Source organism: Sorex araneus, chromosome X (genome assembly GCF_027595985.1).
Source record: "Sorex araneus isolate mSorAra2 chromosome X, mSorAra2.pri, whole genome shotgun sequence".
Classification (NCBI taxonomy): Eukaryota; Metazoa; Chordata; class Mammalia; order Eulipotyphla; family Soricidae; genus Sorex; species Sorex araneus.
The window spans coordinates 205662739-205682244 of record NC_073313.1 but is presented as its reverse complement, the minus strand read 5'-3'; the positions used below and the strand labels follow the sequence as shown (position 1 = coordinate 205682244).

Sequence of the window (19506 nt, the reverse complement as noted above, 5' to 3'; positions counted from 1 at the left end):
CATATCAGTTATGAACAGATCAATATAATGTTTGATGAAGTGATACCAGAGTTTTTTCAGGGCTGGGGCTGTGAACGAGTGGGAGAGCATATGTCTCACACAGGTTTCATCCCCAGTCCTGACAAAAACCTTTTTTTTGGCTTTAGTAAAACTTTTAAGATTATTTTTTTTTATCTCATTCTTTTGTAGCACTGCTCTGTAGCACTGTTGAGCGGGCACCAGTAACAATGGAGAATCAAGTATCTCCATTGTGAGACTTGTTATTACCGTTTTTGGCATATTGAATATGCCACGGGTAGCTTGCCAGGCTCTGCCCTGTGGGTAGGATACTCTCTGTAGCTTGCCGGGCTCTCTCAGAGGGACGGAGAAATCGAACCCGGGTTGGCCTCGTGCAAGGCAAGCACCTTACCTGCTTTGCTATCGCTCCAGTCCATTCTTTTGTAATTTCTATTTTCTTTAAATATATATTATATGTAAGTTTATAATATATTTATTTATTTATTTATTTATTTATTTATTTTTGCTTTTTGGGTCACACCTGGCGATGCACAGGGGTTACTCCTAGCTCTGCACTCAGGAATTACCCCTGGCCGTGCTCAGGGGACCATATGGGATGCTGGGATTTGAACCTGGGTCGGCCGCGTGCAAGGCAAACGCCCTACCCGCTGTGCTATCTCTCCAGCCCCAGTTTATAATATATTTAGATGTATATATGTTTATAATATATTTAGATGTATATGTGTATAATTAATTATAACTGAAATCAAAGAATGAGATTAGATACTTAAAATCTTTGGCAGGATTGTGCCATCACACACAGGGATTTCTTGGTGCCTGAGACATAGTACAGTGGGTAGGGCTTCTTGCTTTGCGTGTGGCTGACCCAGCTTCAATCTCTGGTACCCGCATGGCTCCCTGAACACCACAGGAGTGATGCCTGAGCATTGAGCCAGGAATAAGCCCTTAGTACTGCTAGGTGTGGCCCAAACACCAAAATAACAACAAAACCAAAACAAACAGTGATTTCCTATAAATGGATGACTTTAGGAATGATGAAAGGTACAAAGGAGATGCCAGAGATACTTTCTTACCTCACAGTGAGATCTTTGTCAAGTCACCTGTCCACCTGTCCTGTCCATAGTGTGACCATCTTATCTTTGTAGGTACTGTGGAGGGACTGATGTTTAATACATTGTGGTCTCATTGTGTTTATAATTTGCTGAGTCAGCATCCTTGTAATGGTATCACAGAGACCTTGTTAGTAGAAGGTTGAAACACATCAGACTCTTGAAGATCGCATGAGTGTACAGGCCTTGAGTCCCTGGTAAAGTACTTTTTTCCTCTGGGAAACAGCAACTCTCTAAAAGGTCTAAAATTATTATTATTATTCTTGAATCAAGCCCTTTCATTTTTATTGAGGGTGGGCTGGGGTACTTGGTGGCCACTGTCAAGGTACTCAGGGATCAGTCCTGGTCCTTTGGTCAGGGACACTCCTGGTGGTGCTGGGGATTCAGCAGCAGTGTGTGGAAGACAAGAACCTTAAGCCTTATACTATGTCTCTGGCCCTTATAATATTTTATAGTTGTAGAGCACTGTGCCAGCAGAACCAGAAGTAGTTGTCTTTTCGGCATAGTGTTTGTTGTGTGCATGATTGAAAATTAGGCTTAGGTTTGGGGACAGGTTTGGGTGGAGGGGGGGTTTCAAGGGGTGACTTAACTTGTGGGAGTTCCAGGTTCACTCCTAGGCACCAAATGGTTCCCTGAGCACTGCTGGGATCAACCCAGAGTACTGAGCTGGAAACAGCCCCTGACCATTGCCAGCTATAGACCAAAAGCTAATTAGACTTATACTCAAAGTTATATTAAAATATCTTATTTATTCCTTACTAGATTTCAAATAAAAACAGCAGCCTCATTATTAGTGGCTAACTTTTGTTATAGAACAGAGACCAAACATAATGCTTAACTATATAGTTGCTGAATTAATTTGATAGGGTAAAAATATTATAAGATCATGATAATATCTCACTGTGTTATATTTTTACGTTCATTTTTTCCCCAGTATTCAATTCAATTTTAGATGTAATAGAGCTGTGATTTTTACTTAATTGAGTTATAATATGCTGTTGTATTAGGATAGCTGAGATTTATCAAGCATTATGATAATATTTAAAGTTGTGTTTCTAAAATTTTGTATTGACTTTTCATCACATATTTATTTGTTTTGAGGCCACACCCAGTGGGACACAGCTTACTCCTGGCTCTGTGCTCAGGGGTCTCTCCTTGTGGGTCTTGGGGCACTATATGACTGGCTTCATGCTAGCCAGGTGCCCTACCCCTGTACTATTGCTTTGGCCCCTGGTTTTTTATTTTTAAACTCCAGAATTTAAAATTGTCACAATGTTAAGCATCACAATTCTAGGCAAGCACAATGAGCTTTAGAGGTCTCTTCGTAAGAGCTGTGAACTGAGAGGGTGCTGAGACGGGAGAGTGGGACCTGAAGTAATGGCCTCCGGATTGTGACACTCTGATGGTGAACATGGTGTCACAGCACTACAAGCATAAACAAATAGTATCCGTATCATTGTAAACTCTGATACCTCAGTAAAAAATGATTTGAGAATTTAAAAAAAAAGTTTACTCAATTTTAAAAAAAGTTACATTCCTATGGCATATTTCTGGTCACAGAATATTATCAAACTTTTAAATAAAGACACAAGACTTTTTTTTAATGAGAAATGATATAGTTACTATCTTCCTGCATTGCACTTACTGATTGTAAGTGAGGAAAAGCATCTCCCCTAGGAAGAGAACTGTCAGATACCACCGTCATTAAAGTTCACAAAATCAGTCATTGAGCAAGACAGATAGTTCCCAACATGATAAGAGGTGGTTACATAATATCGACTCTGGTAGTTCTACCAAATTTTTTTTTCATCTGAAAAAACATCAGCAAAACCCAAATTTAAGGACATTCACCAAATAACTGGTTTAAAAATCTCCAAAAGTACCAAGGTTATAAGAGATAAGATGAAACTAAGGAAAGAGATGAAAGGAAATTAAAGATAAATGGTATCTAATAATATAAATATCTGTCAGCATGTTACCTTGGATTCAGGGCTGTATTTTTAGGAATGTGTTCTTTGGAATCTCATAGAGCCCTATTCTTGGAAGGGTGCCATGCACAAAACACTTCTAATATTAAATAATAATAAATATAAAATGACCCTGCCTATTGAAGTCAATTAAACATTTAGATTGAGTGTTTTGATTAAAACAAATGCTTATTGTTTAACATTTACAAAATAAAGTAGATAAAACCTTTCTGCTTCTCAAATTGTAAATATCTGACTTTGCCATATTTAATTTGATTATCTGAGCTTTGAAGAGGTTGTATAGATAAAAGCAAATCAGAGTAGATTATTTTTCCTTCTTTTAGTATTTATGATAAAGTAAATATTTTATTCCTTTAATTTAGACTGTATACATTGCATAGCTGATATTTTCATAATGAACAGGAACTAGAATGGCACATATTATTTTGGATCCTTTTGCTACAGGATGACTACCCACAAAAAGTGTTCTATATCACAGTGGGATTTTTCCTTTGCTTTTCTCTCACCCCAGACTTTATGTTAGAAGTATAAATCTATGTTATGAATCTAGAACAGTGGCTTTCAACCTAACTACACAGCAGAATAATTGGAAGCCCTTTTCCTTTTTGTTTTTGGATCACACCAGCAGTACTCAGGGCTTGCTCTTGTCTCTGTGCTCAGAGATCACTCCTGATGGGGCTTGGGGGAATATTGGGGACCAGGGAGGGATTGAACCTTGATCAGCTGCATGCAAGGCAAGCACCCTACCCTCTGTACTATTGCTCTCACCCATGATTGGAAGCCTTTTAAAAACAAGCCCCAGTCCCAGAGGTTCTTCCTTCCTTCCTTCCTTCCTTCCTTCCTTCCTTCCTTCCTTCCTTCCTTCCTTCCTTCCTTCCTTCCTTCCTTCCTTCCTTCCTTCCTTCCTTCCTTCCTTCCTTCCTTCCTTCCTTCCTTCCTTCCTTCTCTCTTTCTCTTTCTCTTTCTCTTTCTCTTTCTCTCTTTCTTTCTTTTTTTTTTTGGTTTTTGGGTCACACCTGGCGATGCACAGGGGTTACTCCTGGCGGTGCTCAGGGGACTATATGGGATGCTGGGATTTGAACCCGGATCGGCTGCATGCAAGGCAAACGCCCTACCCGCTGTGCTATTGCTCCAGCCCCCTCTTTCTTTCTTTCTTTCTTTCTTTCTTTCTTTCTTTCTTTCTTTCTTTCTTTCTTTCTTTCTTTCTTTCTTTCTTTCTTTCTTTCTTTCTTTCTTTCTTTCTTTCTTTCTCTCTCTTTCTCTCTCTCTTTCTTTCTTTCTTTCCTTCTTTCTTTCTCTTTCTCTCTCTTTCTTTCTCTCTTTCTCTCTCTTTCTTTCTCTCTTTCTCTCTTTCTTTCTTTCTTTCTTTCTTTCTTTCTTTCTTTCTTTCTTTCTTTCTTTCTTTCTTTCTTTCTTTCTTTCTTTTTCTCTCTCTCTCTTTCTTTCTTTTTCTTTCTTTCTTTCTTTCTTTCTTTCTTTCTTTCTTTCTTTCTTTCTTTCTTTCTTTCTTTCTTTCTTTCTTTCTTTCTTTCTTTCTTTCTTTCGTTTTGGGGTCACACCTGGCGATGCACAGGGGTTACTCCTGGCTCATGCACTCAGGAATTACTCCTGGCGGTGCTCGGGGGACCATATGGGATGCTGGGAATCAAACCCGGGTCAGCCGCGTGCAAGGCAAACGCCCTACCTGCTGTGCTATCACTCCAGCCCGAGGTTTATTCTTTAAAGCCCATCAGGTGTTTCCTTTGCGTAGAGACAGTTGGGAGTACACTGGTCTAAGGGAGCAAAGGCACAGCAATATGTGTCAGAAAAATCATTCTTGGTTGTTAAATTGCAATGCCAGAAATAAAAGTTTTAGTAGAGTTTCTAAAACCTTGAAGTAATAGTATTTATTAAATATTTATTTTAATTTATTTACTTATTAAATATTAAATATTTATTAAATAGTATTTAGCCCAAAGAGAAGCCCTTGACCTTACTTTCCGTATAATCTTAGTCATTCTAGTCATAGGATTTCTGTGGTCTTATAGATGAGAGGAAAAATGCAAGTTGTGGGCTGTTGGTTAGTCATAGTTGTCAACATAAGCAACCGCGTTAGGTCTCAAAGCAAAGTAACTGATAGACATAAAAGCAATGACTTTTTGCCACAAGACATGGTGTATTATGGTCAGTATTCTTCAATAAAAGAACCAAAATAGTTCTTGTAGTCTTTGGAAAGATATTTTAATTTTTAAGTTGATTGAAGTTGAGACATGGGAAAGAGTTTACACTTGACATGTTTATCTAGATGACTCACAATTATAGAATGATAGTGTATTCAGTAGTGGTAGTAGAAAAATGAGGCAATGTTTTGTTTTTAAAAATAAATGAGAGGGTGGGAAAGGGGGGATATACTGGGGATATTGGTGGTAGGGAATGTGCACTGGTGGAGGGATGGGTGCTTGATCATTGTGTGATTGTAACCCAAACATGAAAGCTTGTAACTATCTCACGGTGATTCAATAATTTTTTTTTTTTAAATGAGAAAAGCACAACAGTTTGCGAGTTCCTTATGTCATGCCCAAGGGACCATGTGGTGCAAGGGCTTGCACCCAGCTCTGCTACACAGAGAGCATGTACTCCTGTCTTTTGAGTTATCTCCCCAGCTCTGAGTATGGTTTCTGAAAGCTAAAAATAATGGTATCTATTTTAAAATCGTAAAATAGCCAGATTGCTCCTTCTCTTCAGTTTCCATACGCTTTTTCAAAAGTGCTTTTACGTGCTCTCTCCCCCACAGCAATCTCATGGTCTCGGCAGGCCTGTGTGGCTCCAGATCGCCGAGTCGGCGTACAGGTTCACTCTGGGCTCCGTTGCTGGAGGTGAGTGACATGTCTCTGTGCTGTTCCAAGCTTGTGTAAATGTTATATTATCTCACGAGGCTAACACAAATCAGCAGAGGTGCAGTGCATGGTTCCCGAAGGACAGGAATATCAGGCTTTTGGAAGGGTATTTATGTTTTGCCTATGATCAAGAGGGCAAGAGGGCTTATCACAGTGTGGCCTTGGCCCGTGGGCTCCAGTCTGTCTTCAGGACCAGCCTCTGCACTACTGTGACAGTCTTTTTTTTTTTTTTTTTTTTTTTTGCTCTTTGGGTCACACCCAGTGATTCACAGGGGTAACTCCTGGCTCATGCACTCAGGAATTACTCCTGGCCGTGCTCAGGGATGCTGAGAATCAAACGTGGGTCGGCCGCGTGCAAGGCAAATGCCCCACCCACTGCACTATCGCTCCAGCCCCTGTGACAGTCTTGAATTCAGTGCTACACTCACTTTAATTCTACTGGTTATAGCCAGTAAAATGGAGAATTAAACTGTGTTTGTGGAGTTGGGGGTGGGGACTAGAAGGAAATCAGAATTTGAGGTACAACTTTATTATGAAATGAAACAACCCCTCGAAGTGACTTGCTTTTATGTTTCTTCTTATATTTCTCTTTTCCACCCACCTCCCCCTTCCACTGTTTGAAGAATGTTTAGACTGGTCGTTCATTTTTTTACAATTAACCTCTCCTCCCTGCTCCTAGCCAGAATTTGAGAGTCTTTTTTTTGTTTTAATACTCTCTATAGAAAATAGAGAGTGCCGCACGACACATCGTAAGACACTCCCTACCCATTTTCCATAAAATCATAGAGGGAAATATATATATATATATTTCTCAGAGAGCCTGGCAAGCTATTGAGAGTATCCTGCCTGCATGGCAGAGCCTGGCAAGCTCCCTGTGGCATATACCATATGCCAAAAACAGTAACAATAACAGGTCTCATTCCCCTGACCCTGAAAGAGCCTCCAATTATTGGGAAAAACGAGTAAGGAGAGGCTGCTAAAATCACAGGGCTGGGATAAATGGAGACATTACTGGTGCCTGCTCGAGTAAATCAATGAACAGTAGGATGACAGTGATACAGTGATAGAAAATGTATAGATTGTGAAGTTGTTTTGTTGAGAACCTAAAGACGTGATTAAAATACTTATGATTGGGCCAAAGAGATAGTACAGCAGTTAAGGCGCTTGTTTTAGATGTGGCTGACCCAGGTTCCATACCTGGCACCCCATATGATTCTCTGAGCACTGCCAGGAGTGATTCCTAAGCACAGAGCCAGGAGTAAGCCCTGAGTACTGGTGGTATGACCCGAAGTTTAAGGAATTTATGAATTAAACAAAACAAGTCTAAGCTGTTGACATATATTTTTAAATTTTCAGTCTTAGTTTTAGAAAGCGCAAGGTATAGTTTGATTTTCTGCAGTTGAAAAATATATTAAAGTTCATGTTTTTTAGTTCCTGAGAAATTCTAATGCATGGCCTTTTTATTTTTTATTTTTTTATTTTATTATTTTTAATTTTTTTATTTTTTGTGCTTTTTGGGTCACACTCAGCGATGCTCAGGAGTCACTCCTGGCTCTGTACTCAGGAAGTACCCCTGGCCGTGTTCAGGGGACCGTATGAGATGCTGGGAATCGAACCCGGGTTGGCCACGTGCAAGGCAAATGCCCTACCCGCTGTGCTATCACTCCAGCCCCTGCATGGCCTTTTTAAAACAAAGCAAAATATATGTTGATCTTTGTTCTAAAATTAGGGTTGTTACTAAGGCTAATTTATAAAATGTTAACTGAAATTAACATTTTTCAGGAGCCTGAAATGTAGTTCATTGTTTCAGTATATGTTCACAGGGGTCAGGGCCTGGGTTTTATCCCCAGCACCTCTGAAATATTGCAACCCCCTTTGTATACCTATATATATATGTATATATATATTTTTTATGGGGAAACAAGTATGAATTTAGGCATCTGATGGGAGTAAAGACATTCATTATAGGTAATAGTTCACTTGCTTAGAAAGTCAACTGTTGGTTATCTAGTGTTGTTGATGATTTATTTGTCTGCAGAAGCAGCTGTATTTCTAGATCCCAGAGATGCCAGGGATCCTTTATCTAAACACAGTCTCCTTTTTGAGAGTAGTTGCTCTGTTTTATCTTCTGCTGCTTTGAGATGAGATTTATTGTCCTGCTAATTGTGTTCCTTTTTAAGCCTAAAAATTGTTTTCTTGGTAGCTGTGGGAGCCACTGCAGTCTATCCCATCGACCTGGTGAAGACCCGCATGCAGAACCAGCGCGGCACTGGCTCTGTAGTGGGGGAGCTGATGTACAAAAACAGCATTGACTGTTTTAAGAAAGTCTTGCGCTATGAGGGTTTCTTCGGACTGTACCGGGGTGAGTAAGTGAATCTCAACTGTTCCTGTTTGTGCTTTGATCTTCCCAGCCACGGATTTTAAGTCACTTAAAAGGAAAAATTAATGCCTTGCTGGCCCAGTCAGACTCAGGCCTTCTCTATATTTTCTCATCTCCTTTTTACCATTCTTGCTGGTAAAGACTGATATTAGTCTATAAACAAGGCAGTCATTCCTTCTTTCTACTGTTTATATTTCTTGGAATCCAAATCCTACACTTGCCCCAACGGGTCTGTGGTGCCCATGATCTTAGAAACTGAGGCACGTGTCTGCAGGGGGAATGCAAGGAGACAGCTGAGTAAAAAGAGCTTCTTTTCTAAAAGAAGATATACACTCCTTTATGAAATAGAAACCAGGCTGCTGGTTGAAATTGACTTTCCCCTCTAGCCACTACAGAAATATTATGTTCTTGTCTCTTTTCTAAGGTGACCATTCATAAGCCTCGTCCAGTGAGTCATCTGAAGTTTCAAAAAAAAAAAAAGGGAAGAAAAGAAATACAATTAATTACTCACAGCCATTTAAAGCTTTCTTGGGACTGGAGTGATATTCCCGTGGGTAGGATGCTTGTCTTACATACCACTAACCTGGGTTCAATCCCTGGTACCACATACGGTTTCTTGAGCCCTGCCAGGAGTAATCCCTGAGCACAGAGCCAGGATTAAGCCCTGAGTACTCCTGGATATGACCCTAAAACTAAACAAAACAAAATAAGGAAAAAGAAAGAAAAAGAAAACCACTCATTTCAAGTCCCATTCTTCCTCCTTTCCTCCCCTTAGTTCCGGGGGGTCCTGAATTGAAACAGACAGATTTTCTTTGGCTGGAACATTACCACCAACCCTAGGTTTAGCATACGTTGTCAAAGGCCCCGGCCGCATGCAGGATTCTCCCCACCCCCCTCGGCCCTGTAGGAACTTGTCTCTTTGGAAAGGGAATGACTTTCATGTACATGTTTTCACATTAGAATTTGGGGTTTCCTTTTGCGAAGGAGATTAATTTTTTAATCCCTGTGGGCGCCACTTGGAATTTTTTGAAAATACTCTCTACACACTCAAGTCCAGAGCATTTATGTAATTTACTGTACTTGTTTGTTTGCACACACGGTCTCATTAATCCTTCGCTCATTCGAGCTCTGTTGAATTGTTTGGCTTAGAACTTCTTCCTAGGACAGAAAGATAGGGCCTGAGCAAGGCTTTATTCTCATGGATAGGATAAAAACATAATGTGTAGAGAGTCAAGGGAAAAATACTCAAGAGAATTATAACAATTGTATTTCAATAAAAGATTTTGAGGATATTTCTATTTGGGCATTTATATGTAGAATAAGAAGAGAGTCACCCTGAAATCAAGCTAGGCTCATGTACTATTTTGCTAAGAATGAAAGTATTAATTGTATTCATTTATTCGAAACGGTGGCCTTCCTACATTTTAGCTATATTGCATATGCTCTGTGGGAAGAGGTAGGCACAGTCCCTAATGCCGGTGGGTGCATGTGAATACTTGAAACTGTGTTGAAATCTGTATATTTCATATTTAAAAGGAAGCTGAGGGTTGAGGGGAGCTAAGACCTTCACCCCCGCCCCCGCCATTTTAAATCTTTCTTTGTTGAATCATTGTGTGTGTGTGTGTGTGTGTGTGTGTGTGTGTGTGTGTTGTTCTAAAGGGAATGACCTCTACTAGAAGGAATCCAGATATAGCACAGTTTAGCCATTTTAGTGATGGATGCTTACAGATATTCACTTAAGAATATTGTATTAATTACGGGCTACGCAGATAGTATAGAAGGCAGGATGCTTGCCTTTTACACAGCTGACCCAGGTTCAATCCTTGGTGCCCCATGTCATCCCCTAAGCACCTCCAGGAGAGATCTTTAAGCATAGACCCAGGAGTAAGCCCAGAGGACTGTCAAGTGTGGCCACAAACAAAACGAACATGAATGCCATGTTAATTAAGTAACACAATATAGTAATATAGCACATTGGTGCAGAAGGTGGAGAGATAGTTAGGTTTATTCAGGATGAGAGCAGATAAAATCAGGGTTTGTTTGTTTTTTTTTTTTGAGTTGGATTCTTGTATTAGGAGAAGATGGTAGAAGTTCTGTATGTAAATACTATGATTATTGAGATTGTTATATTTTGCTTAGAACTGGCCCATTATTCTGTCAAATGATTGACAAGATTGTTGACAGATTAGCTTAAATTTCCTTACAGGCGCAACAATGATAAAATGACATAAATCAGTATTTTATTAAATTCCCATGAGCCTTACTGAGGCAAGTTGTGAAACACATATTCATGCTGACATAGTTGTATGGGAATTAGATTAAAAGTAATAGACCTTGATAATGATGAGGGTTAGAGAGTTAAGACTGCCATCTGCTGATGTGTTCTTTTAAATCAGTCATCTACCCATTAAAGGTATGTGTGGATTTGTGTTTGTCATTGATAATTCATTTTGACTGACAGTAGCCTGTATGTATGAAATTACTTGCTGGCTCTCAACTCACAGAAAATCACTCAGCAGTATCCTCAAAGTAGGCTTAAGATCAGCAGTGAGTGTGCAAACACATACCTAACCCCCTTGGCTGGGTGATTTAAGGGATAGAAAATGTTTATTGTTAGCAGTGTATAAAATGTATGCAAAAAAAGTATGCTAACAATTTGGATAATTTGTGTGCTTTAGAGAGCTGAGCCCTATGAATATCTACAGATGCTGCATTTTTAATATGTACATATATTTTTCCAGTTTGCCGCCTGGGAAATTTAACTTTCTAAGTAAAATAATAATTTCCCTTGTTTTAGGGGATGGTTTTGAAATGTCTTAAGTTTGACAAACATTAGTATACAAAAATACAATGGGCCTATACCTTTCAGAGATTCTTTTAAATGATAGTTAGAACCGACTTTTTTAATTTGCAGTTGAGCTTCCTTGTAAATGAGTACTGAATTCTGGGTTTCTCTAAGGAGAAAATTATGGGAGTTGGTGTTCTATAATAATCAACTCATTGGAAAACTAAGTCCTAAAAAGAAGCATTGTTAAGAAATGGAAGAAATGGATATAGTCTCAAGAAAGCCTAATGTTATATTGAGCATAAGTAATTATATATATAAATATAAACAGTGTTTAGAATAATAATTTTTCCATTTTATTTTTTTGTAATTTTTAAGAAATTTTATTTGTTTTGTTTTGTTTGGGGGCCATATTCTGTGGTGCTTAGAGCTTAGTCCTGGCTCTGTGCCCAGGGATCAAAGAGGACTGTCAAGTGTGGTGGGCTTGGTGGACCACATGTGGTATCAGGGATAGAACCCGGGTCGGATGCATACGAAACAAATACACTGCCCACTGTACAGTCTCTTCTACCCCAATGTCTTTTCTTTTTCTTCTTTTTTTCTTTTTTGCTTTTTGGTCACACCCGGTGATGCACAGGGGTTACTCCTGGCTCTGCACTCAGGAATCACTCTTGGCAGTGCTCGGGGGACCATATGAGATGCTGGGAATTGAACCCGGGTCAGCCGTGTGCAAGGCAAACACCCTACCTGCTGTGCTATTGCTCCAGCCCCACTTTTTCTTCATTTTATTTATTTATTTTATTTAAAAATTTTTTTTGGTACAAGCTAGAGTCACCATTTTATGTATTTATTTATTTATTTTAAAATTTTTTATTAGTGAATCACTGTGAGGTACATTCACATAAAGTCCACATTATGGACTTTCATGTTTGCATTTCAGTCATAAAGTGATCGTTTATATCCCTTCACCAGTGCCCATTCTCCTCCACCAGTGTTCCCAGTATCCCTCCCACTCACCCCCACCTCAGCCCCCACCACCCCACCCTGCCTCTGCGGCAGGGCATTTCCTTTTGTTCTCTCTCCTTTTGGGTGTTGTAGTTTGCAATAGAAGTATTGAGTGGCCTTCATGTTCGTTCTATAGTCTGCTTTCGGCTTTTTCTTCCTTTTAATGAAAACTGTAAAGTGTTTGAATGCATACATAATATGAAGAAATCCTTTCCTTGTATTTATGTGTGATTTATTTGTATTGCTAACAATTCTCTTTGTTTATCCAGGTCTGATACCACAGCTTATAGGGGTTGCTCCAGAAAAGGCCATTAAACTGACTGTAAGTTTGTCATTGATTTTGTTGTTTAAATTGTCATTAAGCCAAACATTAAAATGGCATCTTTGAGACTGGCAGACTATCAAGACATTAGTCGTATTTTAGAGTTATATGTATATACTGGATAATTTTAATTTTTATCACAAGATATTTTGTTCACTTGGAAAAACAGTAGAGCAAATTGTTGGGAATTCTGGTTAACCACTATTGTCTTTCTAATTTAGGTTAATGATTTTGTTCGAGACAAATTCACCAAAAGAGATGGCTCCATTCCACTTTATGCAGAAATCCTTGCTGGAGGTTGTGTAAGTATTAATTTGGGTGTTTCTCATGGAAAACATGCTCCTTTAGTTCTCTGCATATAGATCTACTATCTGAGTGACATTCCATCTGAACTCGGGAATTCTAAGATATTCTCAACAACCATATGGAATGATTTTTAAGTTTCATTGCATAATCTAATTGGTTTTGACTTCAGAAAAGTGGTGGTATTTTTATCAGCTTGGTTTCCTCTACACATTAAAAGTTCTAATGTGAAAATATAAAATATATTTTGAAAATATAAAAAAAATATAAAATATATTTTGAAAATATAAAAAAAAACCAGTAATGTAGTGTGTGAAGTTATATATTAGCTGGAATTTTAACTTTGTGTGTGAATATTAGTATTGGGCTAATAAATTAATATTGGTCCCTTGTATTTTAGGTGTAGGACTGAACAAACCATTGTGATAAAATTGTAATTTTCCTTCAGTAGAGACCAGGAAGTATAAGTAACAGCCATAACTATATTGAAGATAACAGATAATTCTTAACACGGGGATTTACTTTAATTATATTTAGTTAGAGAGATTAGAGCAATCTCTGTCTTTAAATGGAGTATGATTTAGATGTAAGTTTTCAGCTCAACTAATTTATTTGTGGTGTCCATTTCACATGTGGTAATAAGCAATTTATTTAAATCTTACTTACTCCAGATTGTTCTTAAAACCCTTAATAACTTCCAGTTGAGCTGGCTGACAGTCCTGGCTAAACCCTTCTCAGTTGTATGGAACTTGAGGTGATGAGGTCAGTGACCTCTGAGGCTTTTAAATCAGAGAAGATGGCCCGAGGGTCAGAGAGAGAGAAACTGCTCTGGATTCCTCTTGATGAGATTTGTCAGCCCTGGCACATACCTGGGTCCTGACTTTTCTACAACCAGAGTTCTTACGGAAGAGGGAGAGAGGGAGAAAGGGGAGAGAGGGAGGTGGGGGAGAGAGGAGAGAGAGAGAGAGAGAGAGAGAGAGAGAGAGAGAGAGAGAGAGAGAGAGGAGTTTAAATGCTGTCATTATTTCTTGTCTAATGAGAGAACTCTTTTGTTTTTGCCACTCAAATATTTAAGGAATTTACTTTCAGTTTGGTTACATTTTTAAATTCAGTTTTACTAGCGTATAGGCATATCTTTTCCAGAAATATGCTGGTGTGCTCTCTGGGTTCCCTGTGGCTAATTATTTGTTTCATTGGTGAAGGTTTTTGCTCATTCCTGTGTCTGATATGTAACCTAAGTGTTAAATCATAGTCAGATATTTGGTGCTTTTCTTCTCTCCAGGTATGAATCCTCTTTAGAGTTTGAACTTTGGGGGTTTCTATTGAAGTCTGAGGAGCTTTGAGGTTTATGTTGACACTCTAAATCTCTTTCTTAATTATGACTCATTACTGGAAGCTTTGATGAATTGTCTAGAAATCGACAGCGTGAAAATAGATCATTCTGGACACTAAGCAGAATGACTCGGTAGCCTGCATTTCTTCACCTCAAACATTTTCTGCTTCTCTCTTCCTAAATCTCATCATTCAGAGAGATAAAATATATTGTAATGATTGAGTTTCTTCTCACTTAGTCCAGTCACACTATGTGTGCATGATCAGTAGAGTATCACCTGCTACTTCTCCCAGAAGTCCATAGAGAATGAAGCCTAAGTGAAAAGATGTATCTGTAAAATATTGGGCACTATGGTAGGAATGCTCCATTTCCTGAACGAATCCTGGTAAGCGGCCGCCAGAGAAACACTGGGAAGAGGGTCTACTGTGAAGCTCATCTCCCCACCCAGGGGTGGTGATGGTGTGAAATGCAGTGTCCAATGGCCCTGTTTGCTTGAGGGTTCTCAGTGCTAGCAAGTAAGAAGAATGCTGCTGTTCTTGCAAAAAAAAAAAAAAAAAACAACTCTCCATCAAAGGTGGTCTACCTAACATAGTCATCTAATGCAGGTCAATTAACTAAATGGTTCAAACTTAGTGGCCAGTGTTGCCACTTTGCGGGAGTGTTTTCCCCAGTAGAGGACCAACGAGGATCTGTGCCCGAGTTCCCTGTGTATGTGAGGGAAATTATGCTGCTCTGAAATGTCTCTGCCGTTGTAGGGAAAATGATGGACAGTCACTAGATCTTGAAGTAACCAAGAAAGAAAAAAAAAATGTGTGGTCCTTATGTATCAGCACTTTACCTTTTTTATTCCACTAGATAGATAATAATACATTTTGTTCTTAGGCATTGCAGGCTTTTTCTGTTGTTCTGTTTAATGCTGGTTTTGAAAGTATCTGATGTTTGAGGGGCCGGAGTGAGAGTCAGCAGGTAGGGCACTTGCCTTGCACTTTGCTGACCTGGGTTTTTATCCCTGAGCCCTGCCAAGAGTGATCCCTGAGTCAGGTATTAACACTGAGCATAGCCGGGTGCGGCCCAAAAAACAAAAAATAAAGAAAAAGAATCTGATACTTGATACATGCAAAAATAGTAGACTGATAATAATTATATCATAATAAAATGAATATTAGATCCATCCACTCAACTAAAATATTAATAATATCATTAACATTTTTTTTACCTCTTTTTTTATTATTGGGGAGGGTCCCAAGTGATGCAGTGTTACAGGGAGGCCACCATGATTACACTGGATGTTGCTTTGAGGGCCTTGAAGTGCCAGGGATTGAATCCAGGGTCTGCATCTGCTCTGCCCCTTTGAGCTATCTCCCCAGCCCCTGGTTTTCACTTTTGTTTTATTAGTCATTCTTTTTGGTTTGGGTGTGGAGGCTACATTGGGTAGTGCTCAGCAGTCACTCCCAGTGAGGTGGGAAGAAGGACCCTGAGGCCTGTCTGCTTCCCAACCCTTTGTGCCATTTCCCTCACTCCTGGTTTTTGTTTTTAATGTAACTAATTTGCTAGATTGCTAACGAGCAGTTGGGACTCATAACTGGGATGAACATCCTATAGTTACTATCTCAATATTTTCAATCGGAGTGAAAGTAAATAAAACTACAGTGAGAACCAGTACTTAGTAAATAGCCAAAAACTGCCAATTCGGGCTACTTTGCTCTCCAAGTTCATATGGGTTCATATTTGCTATCTTTCATTCACTCACTCTTTTGTACATTCATTATTTGACTCAACAACCTATCAAAGCTGTAAAGAGTTTAGAGATCCTATCTTTCTGTGTGGAGAACCAGAATGTGGATGTGTTTATATCTCACAGAGAAAAAGGATAGTTCTTGATTATTCTTACCAGATGAAACTTAATCGTAAATGCAATCATATTCCACTGTGTAATTTGAGTGTAGAATTCCTTATCATGATTTGCTTCATTTCTACATATCACCAAAGAAAATATGTGCTTATGATTATAATTAATCATAATAGCTACCATTTCTTGAGCATCTTGTACTGGGATGAACACTTGGTAGACATTAACTCATTATTATTCCAAACTAGATTTGAAGAAACTAAAAGCTCAGTAGTATCAGTACTTGGTTGATGGAAAATACTGAAATTCAAACCATTTTAGTCAAACTTCTTCCTTCCTTCCTTCCTTCCTTCCTTCCTTCCTTCCTTCCTTCCTTCCTTCCTTCCTTCCTTCCTTCCTTCCTTCCTTCCTTCCTTCCTCCCTTCCTCCCTCCCTCCCTCTCTCCCTTCTTCCTTCCTTCCTTCCTTCCTTCCTTCCTTCCTTCCTTCCTTCCTTCCTTCCTTCCTTCCTTCCTTCCTTCCTTTCTTTCTTTCTTTCTTTCTTTCTTTCTTTCTCTCTTTCATTTTTTATTTTTTCATTTATTCATTCTTATTAATTGAGTGCCTGCTGTGTTTAAGAAAAAATTTACTGTTATATTGATACATAAATTATGTAACATACAGTATTCCCCGCATAAAGCTTATATTTAATGTTTTATAAAAAATAAAATTGTGAAACTTTTACCTCAACACTATAAAGCTTTTTTACTCAGCAAAAGAAGCATGGTATTCTTTAGTCATCCATATCAGTTTTCTCCTTCTCCCCTTGCTCAATGACTAATCAGCTTTTTATTTCAATGGGTCAGAAAGTTAGTGCAGCAGGTAAGGCACTTGCCTTGCATGTGGCTGGCCCCAGTTTGATCCCTGGCACTCCATAGAGCTCCCCCCTAGCACCACCAGGGGTGAGCTCTGAGCACTGCTGGATATGACCCAAAAAACCTACCAAACAGCCACCAGGCCCCCCCAACCCCCACCAAAAAAATAAACCCTTTGTATTTCTATAGAGACACCACTTCTGGGCATTTTATGTAATGGAATAATCAGTGTGTGATCTTTTGTGACTAGGTTCTTTCACTTTGCATAATGTTTTCAAGGTTCATCCATATTGTAGAATTATCAGTACTTCATGCTTTTTATTATCAGTACTTCATGTAATATTCCATCAATAGGTGTTCCATATTTTGTTTATTCATTCATCAGTTGTTAATCTTGGTTTCTTTCTTTCCTTGACAGTTATGAATAATTTTGCAGTAAGCACTCATTGATAAAATTTTGTGTGGATGGACTTACGTTCTCATTGTTCTTAGATATATACTTAGCAGTCCTAACCTAATAGAATTATGGTAACTTTGTATTTTGATAGAATGTGAATTATCAGGAAATCGACCAATAGTATGTATAGTTGTAAGCAAAGCTCTGCCTTGCATATGGTTGACCCGGGTTCAACCCCTGGCATTCCATATGGTCTCTTGAGTCCACCAAGAGTGATCTCTGAGTGCAGAGTCAAATGTAAACCCTGAGCACAGCCAGGTATGCATCCCTCCCCACCTCCCAAAAAAAGAATGTGAATTATCAAAAAGACAAAAATGCAGTATGTATTTATTTTTTAAAATTTGGGGGCAGTGGGGAGGCCAACACCTCGTGATGCTCAGGAGTTACTCCTGGCTCTGTACTCAGGAATTCAGGAATTACTTCTTGAGGTGCTCAAGGAACCATATGGGATGCTTGGGATTGAACCCGGTCCAGCCAAGTGCAAGGCAAACACCTTTGCTGTACAATCTCTTTCTGCCTCCCCCCACTTCTTAAAAGAAACAGCAAGTATTTACAGTACATAGAGAGAAGGAAACATCTGTGCCCTGTAGTTGAAATGTAAATCAGTTCAACCACTATATAAAATAGCGTATGCCTCAAAAAATTAAAAATAGACCTGGTGGAGGGATGGGTACACGATCATTGTATGACTGAAACGTAAGCATGAAAGTCTGAAACTGTACCTCACGGTGACTCATGTAAAAATTTAAAAAATTTAAAAAGAAATAGACTTGCCATAAGAAACAGTAGTTCCTCTTCTGTATATTTACTTACAAACTGAAATAAAAAATACAAAGATAGATATGTGTTCCCAGTTACCATCACTGTACTATTTACAACAGTCCAGCACTGGAGGGAGTCTAAGTGCCACAAAAAAATGAGTGGACAATGGGGCTGGAGTGATAGCACAGCGGGTAGGGCATTTGCCTTGCACGCAGCCGACCCGGGTTCGGTTCCCAGCATCCCATATGGTCCCCCAGCAATACCAGGAGTAATTCCTGAGTGTAGAACCAGGAGTAACCCTGTGTATCGCTGAATGTGACCCAAAAAGCAAAAAAAAAAAAGAGTGGACAAAGGCATGTGGTAGTAACCTGTGTGTGTGTGTGACCGTGTGAATGTGCGTGGGTGTGTGTATGTTTGCGCATGCACATGCTCACAGTGGAATGCTAGGTAGGGGTTGTCCCTGGTGTCATCTAAGGAAACCAAGATATAAAAAAGTGATGACTGTCTAAGATAACAAAATTATTGGCATAGTCAACATCCTTCCAAACCTAGAATCATTTCGCTCTTATAAACCTGCATCCTCCCTTCAGTGTATGTATGCCTGTGTGTGGCCCCCCTCCCCCCAACACACGCGTATAACAAGAGGCCCATGTATCAGAGCATGTACTAATTTGGGGAGTAAAGAATCTAGTAATAGCTCCTTAAGTAGTGTCATCCTCAGCAGTTACAACTTGCATCTTTTTAATGAGTCATTTGGAAATAGCTTCTCCAAGTCCTGTCTCCAGGAGTCAGTGTGGTTCTAACTTTATGAACAAACATAAGCATACTAGTTAAAAACTCTTAAATATTTATGTCAAAAAGGAATTACAATAGGCATGTAGAGATTTTGATTCTTCCCAGGACCCTCATTAGCATTCTGTTTTATATATGATATATTCAGACCCTAATCCTAATAGATTTGTATCATCACTGAGAAACAGAAATGTGCCGTTTATCCTCTTTTCCCTTTCCTTCCGTTGTTACTTTGATGAGAGAGTTGGCACACACACTTGGCTCGGATGCTTGCACACTCAGTCACAGATCTCTAGGGTTGTACACTCAGCTGCAAGGCTGGGACCCCAGCCTGCCTCTATGCCAGGCACTTCTCTCTCTCTCTCTCTCTCTCTCCCTCCCTCTCTCTCTCTCTCTCTCTCCCTCTCTCTCTCTCTCTCTCCCTCTCTCTCTCTCTCCCTCTCTCTCTCCCTCTCTCTCTCCCTCTCTCTCTCTCTCTCTCTCACTCTCTCACTCACTCACTCACTCATTTTGGGCATTCTGGTTTGCTGCCCTCTGGGGGGTGCACGCCCAGGTGGGATGGGTATGCTCATTCTCGTTGTATTGCTCACCAGCGCTCACAGCACTTCAGTTGTGGCACTCAAGCTCATGCCTGCTGTGTGTTGCACACTGGACAGGGGCGTTTAAAGCTCTTT

General features: G+C 39.4%; 1 protein-coding gene across 4 annotated transcripts in view; it reads left to right on the top strand.

The window, feature by feature from the left end:
- Positions 1 to 19506, top strand: part of SLC25A12 (solute carrier family 25 member 12) — a 201645-nt gene that overhangs the window by 165263 nt on the left and 16876 nt on the right. For all 4 annotated transcript variants that reach the window (XM_055120201.1, XM_004601148.2, XM_055120202.1 and 1 more), the window contains 4 exons: positions 5889 to 5970; positions 8195 to 8353; positions 12431 to 12483; positions 12705 to 12785. In XM_055120201.1, coding sequence (XP_054976176.1) covers positions 5889 to 5970; positions 8195 to 8353; positions 12431 to 12483; positions 12705 to 12785 — 375 coding nt within the window. The remainder of the gene's footprint in view (positions 1 to 5888; positions 5971 to 8194; positions 8354 to 12430; positions 12484 to 12704; positions 12786 to 19506) is intronic.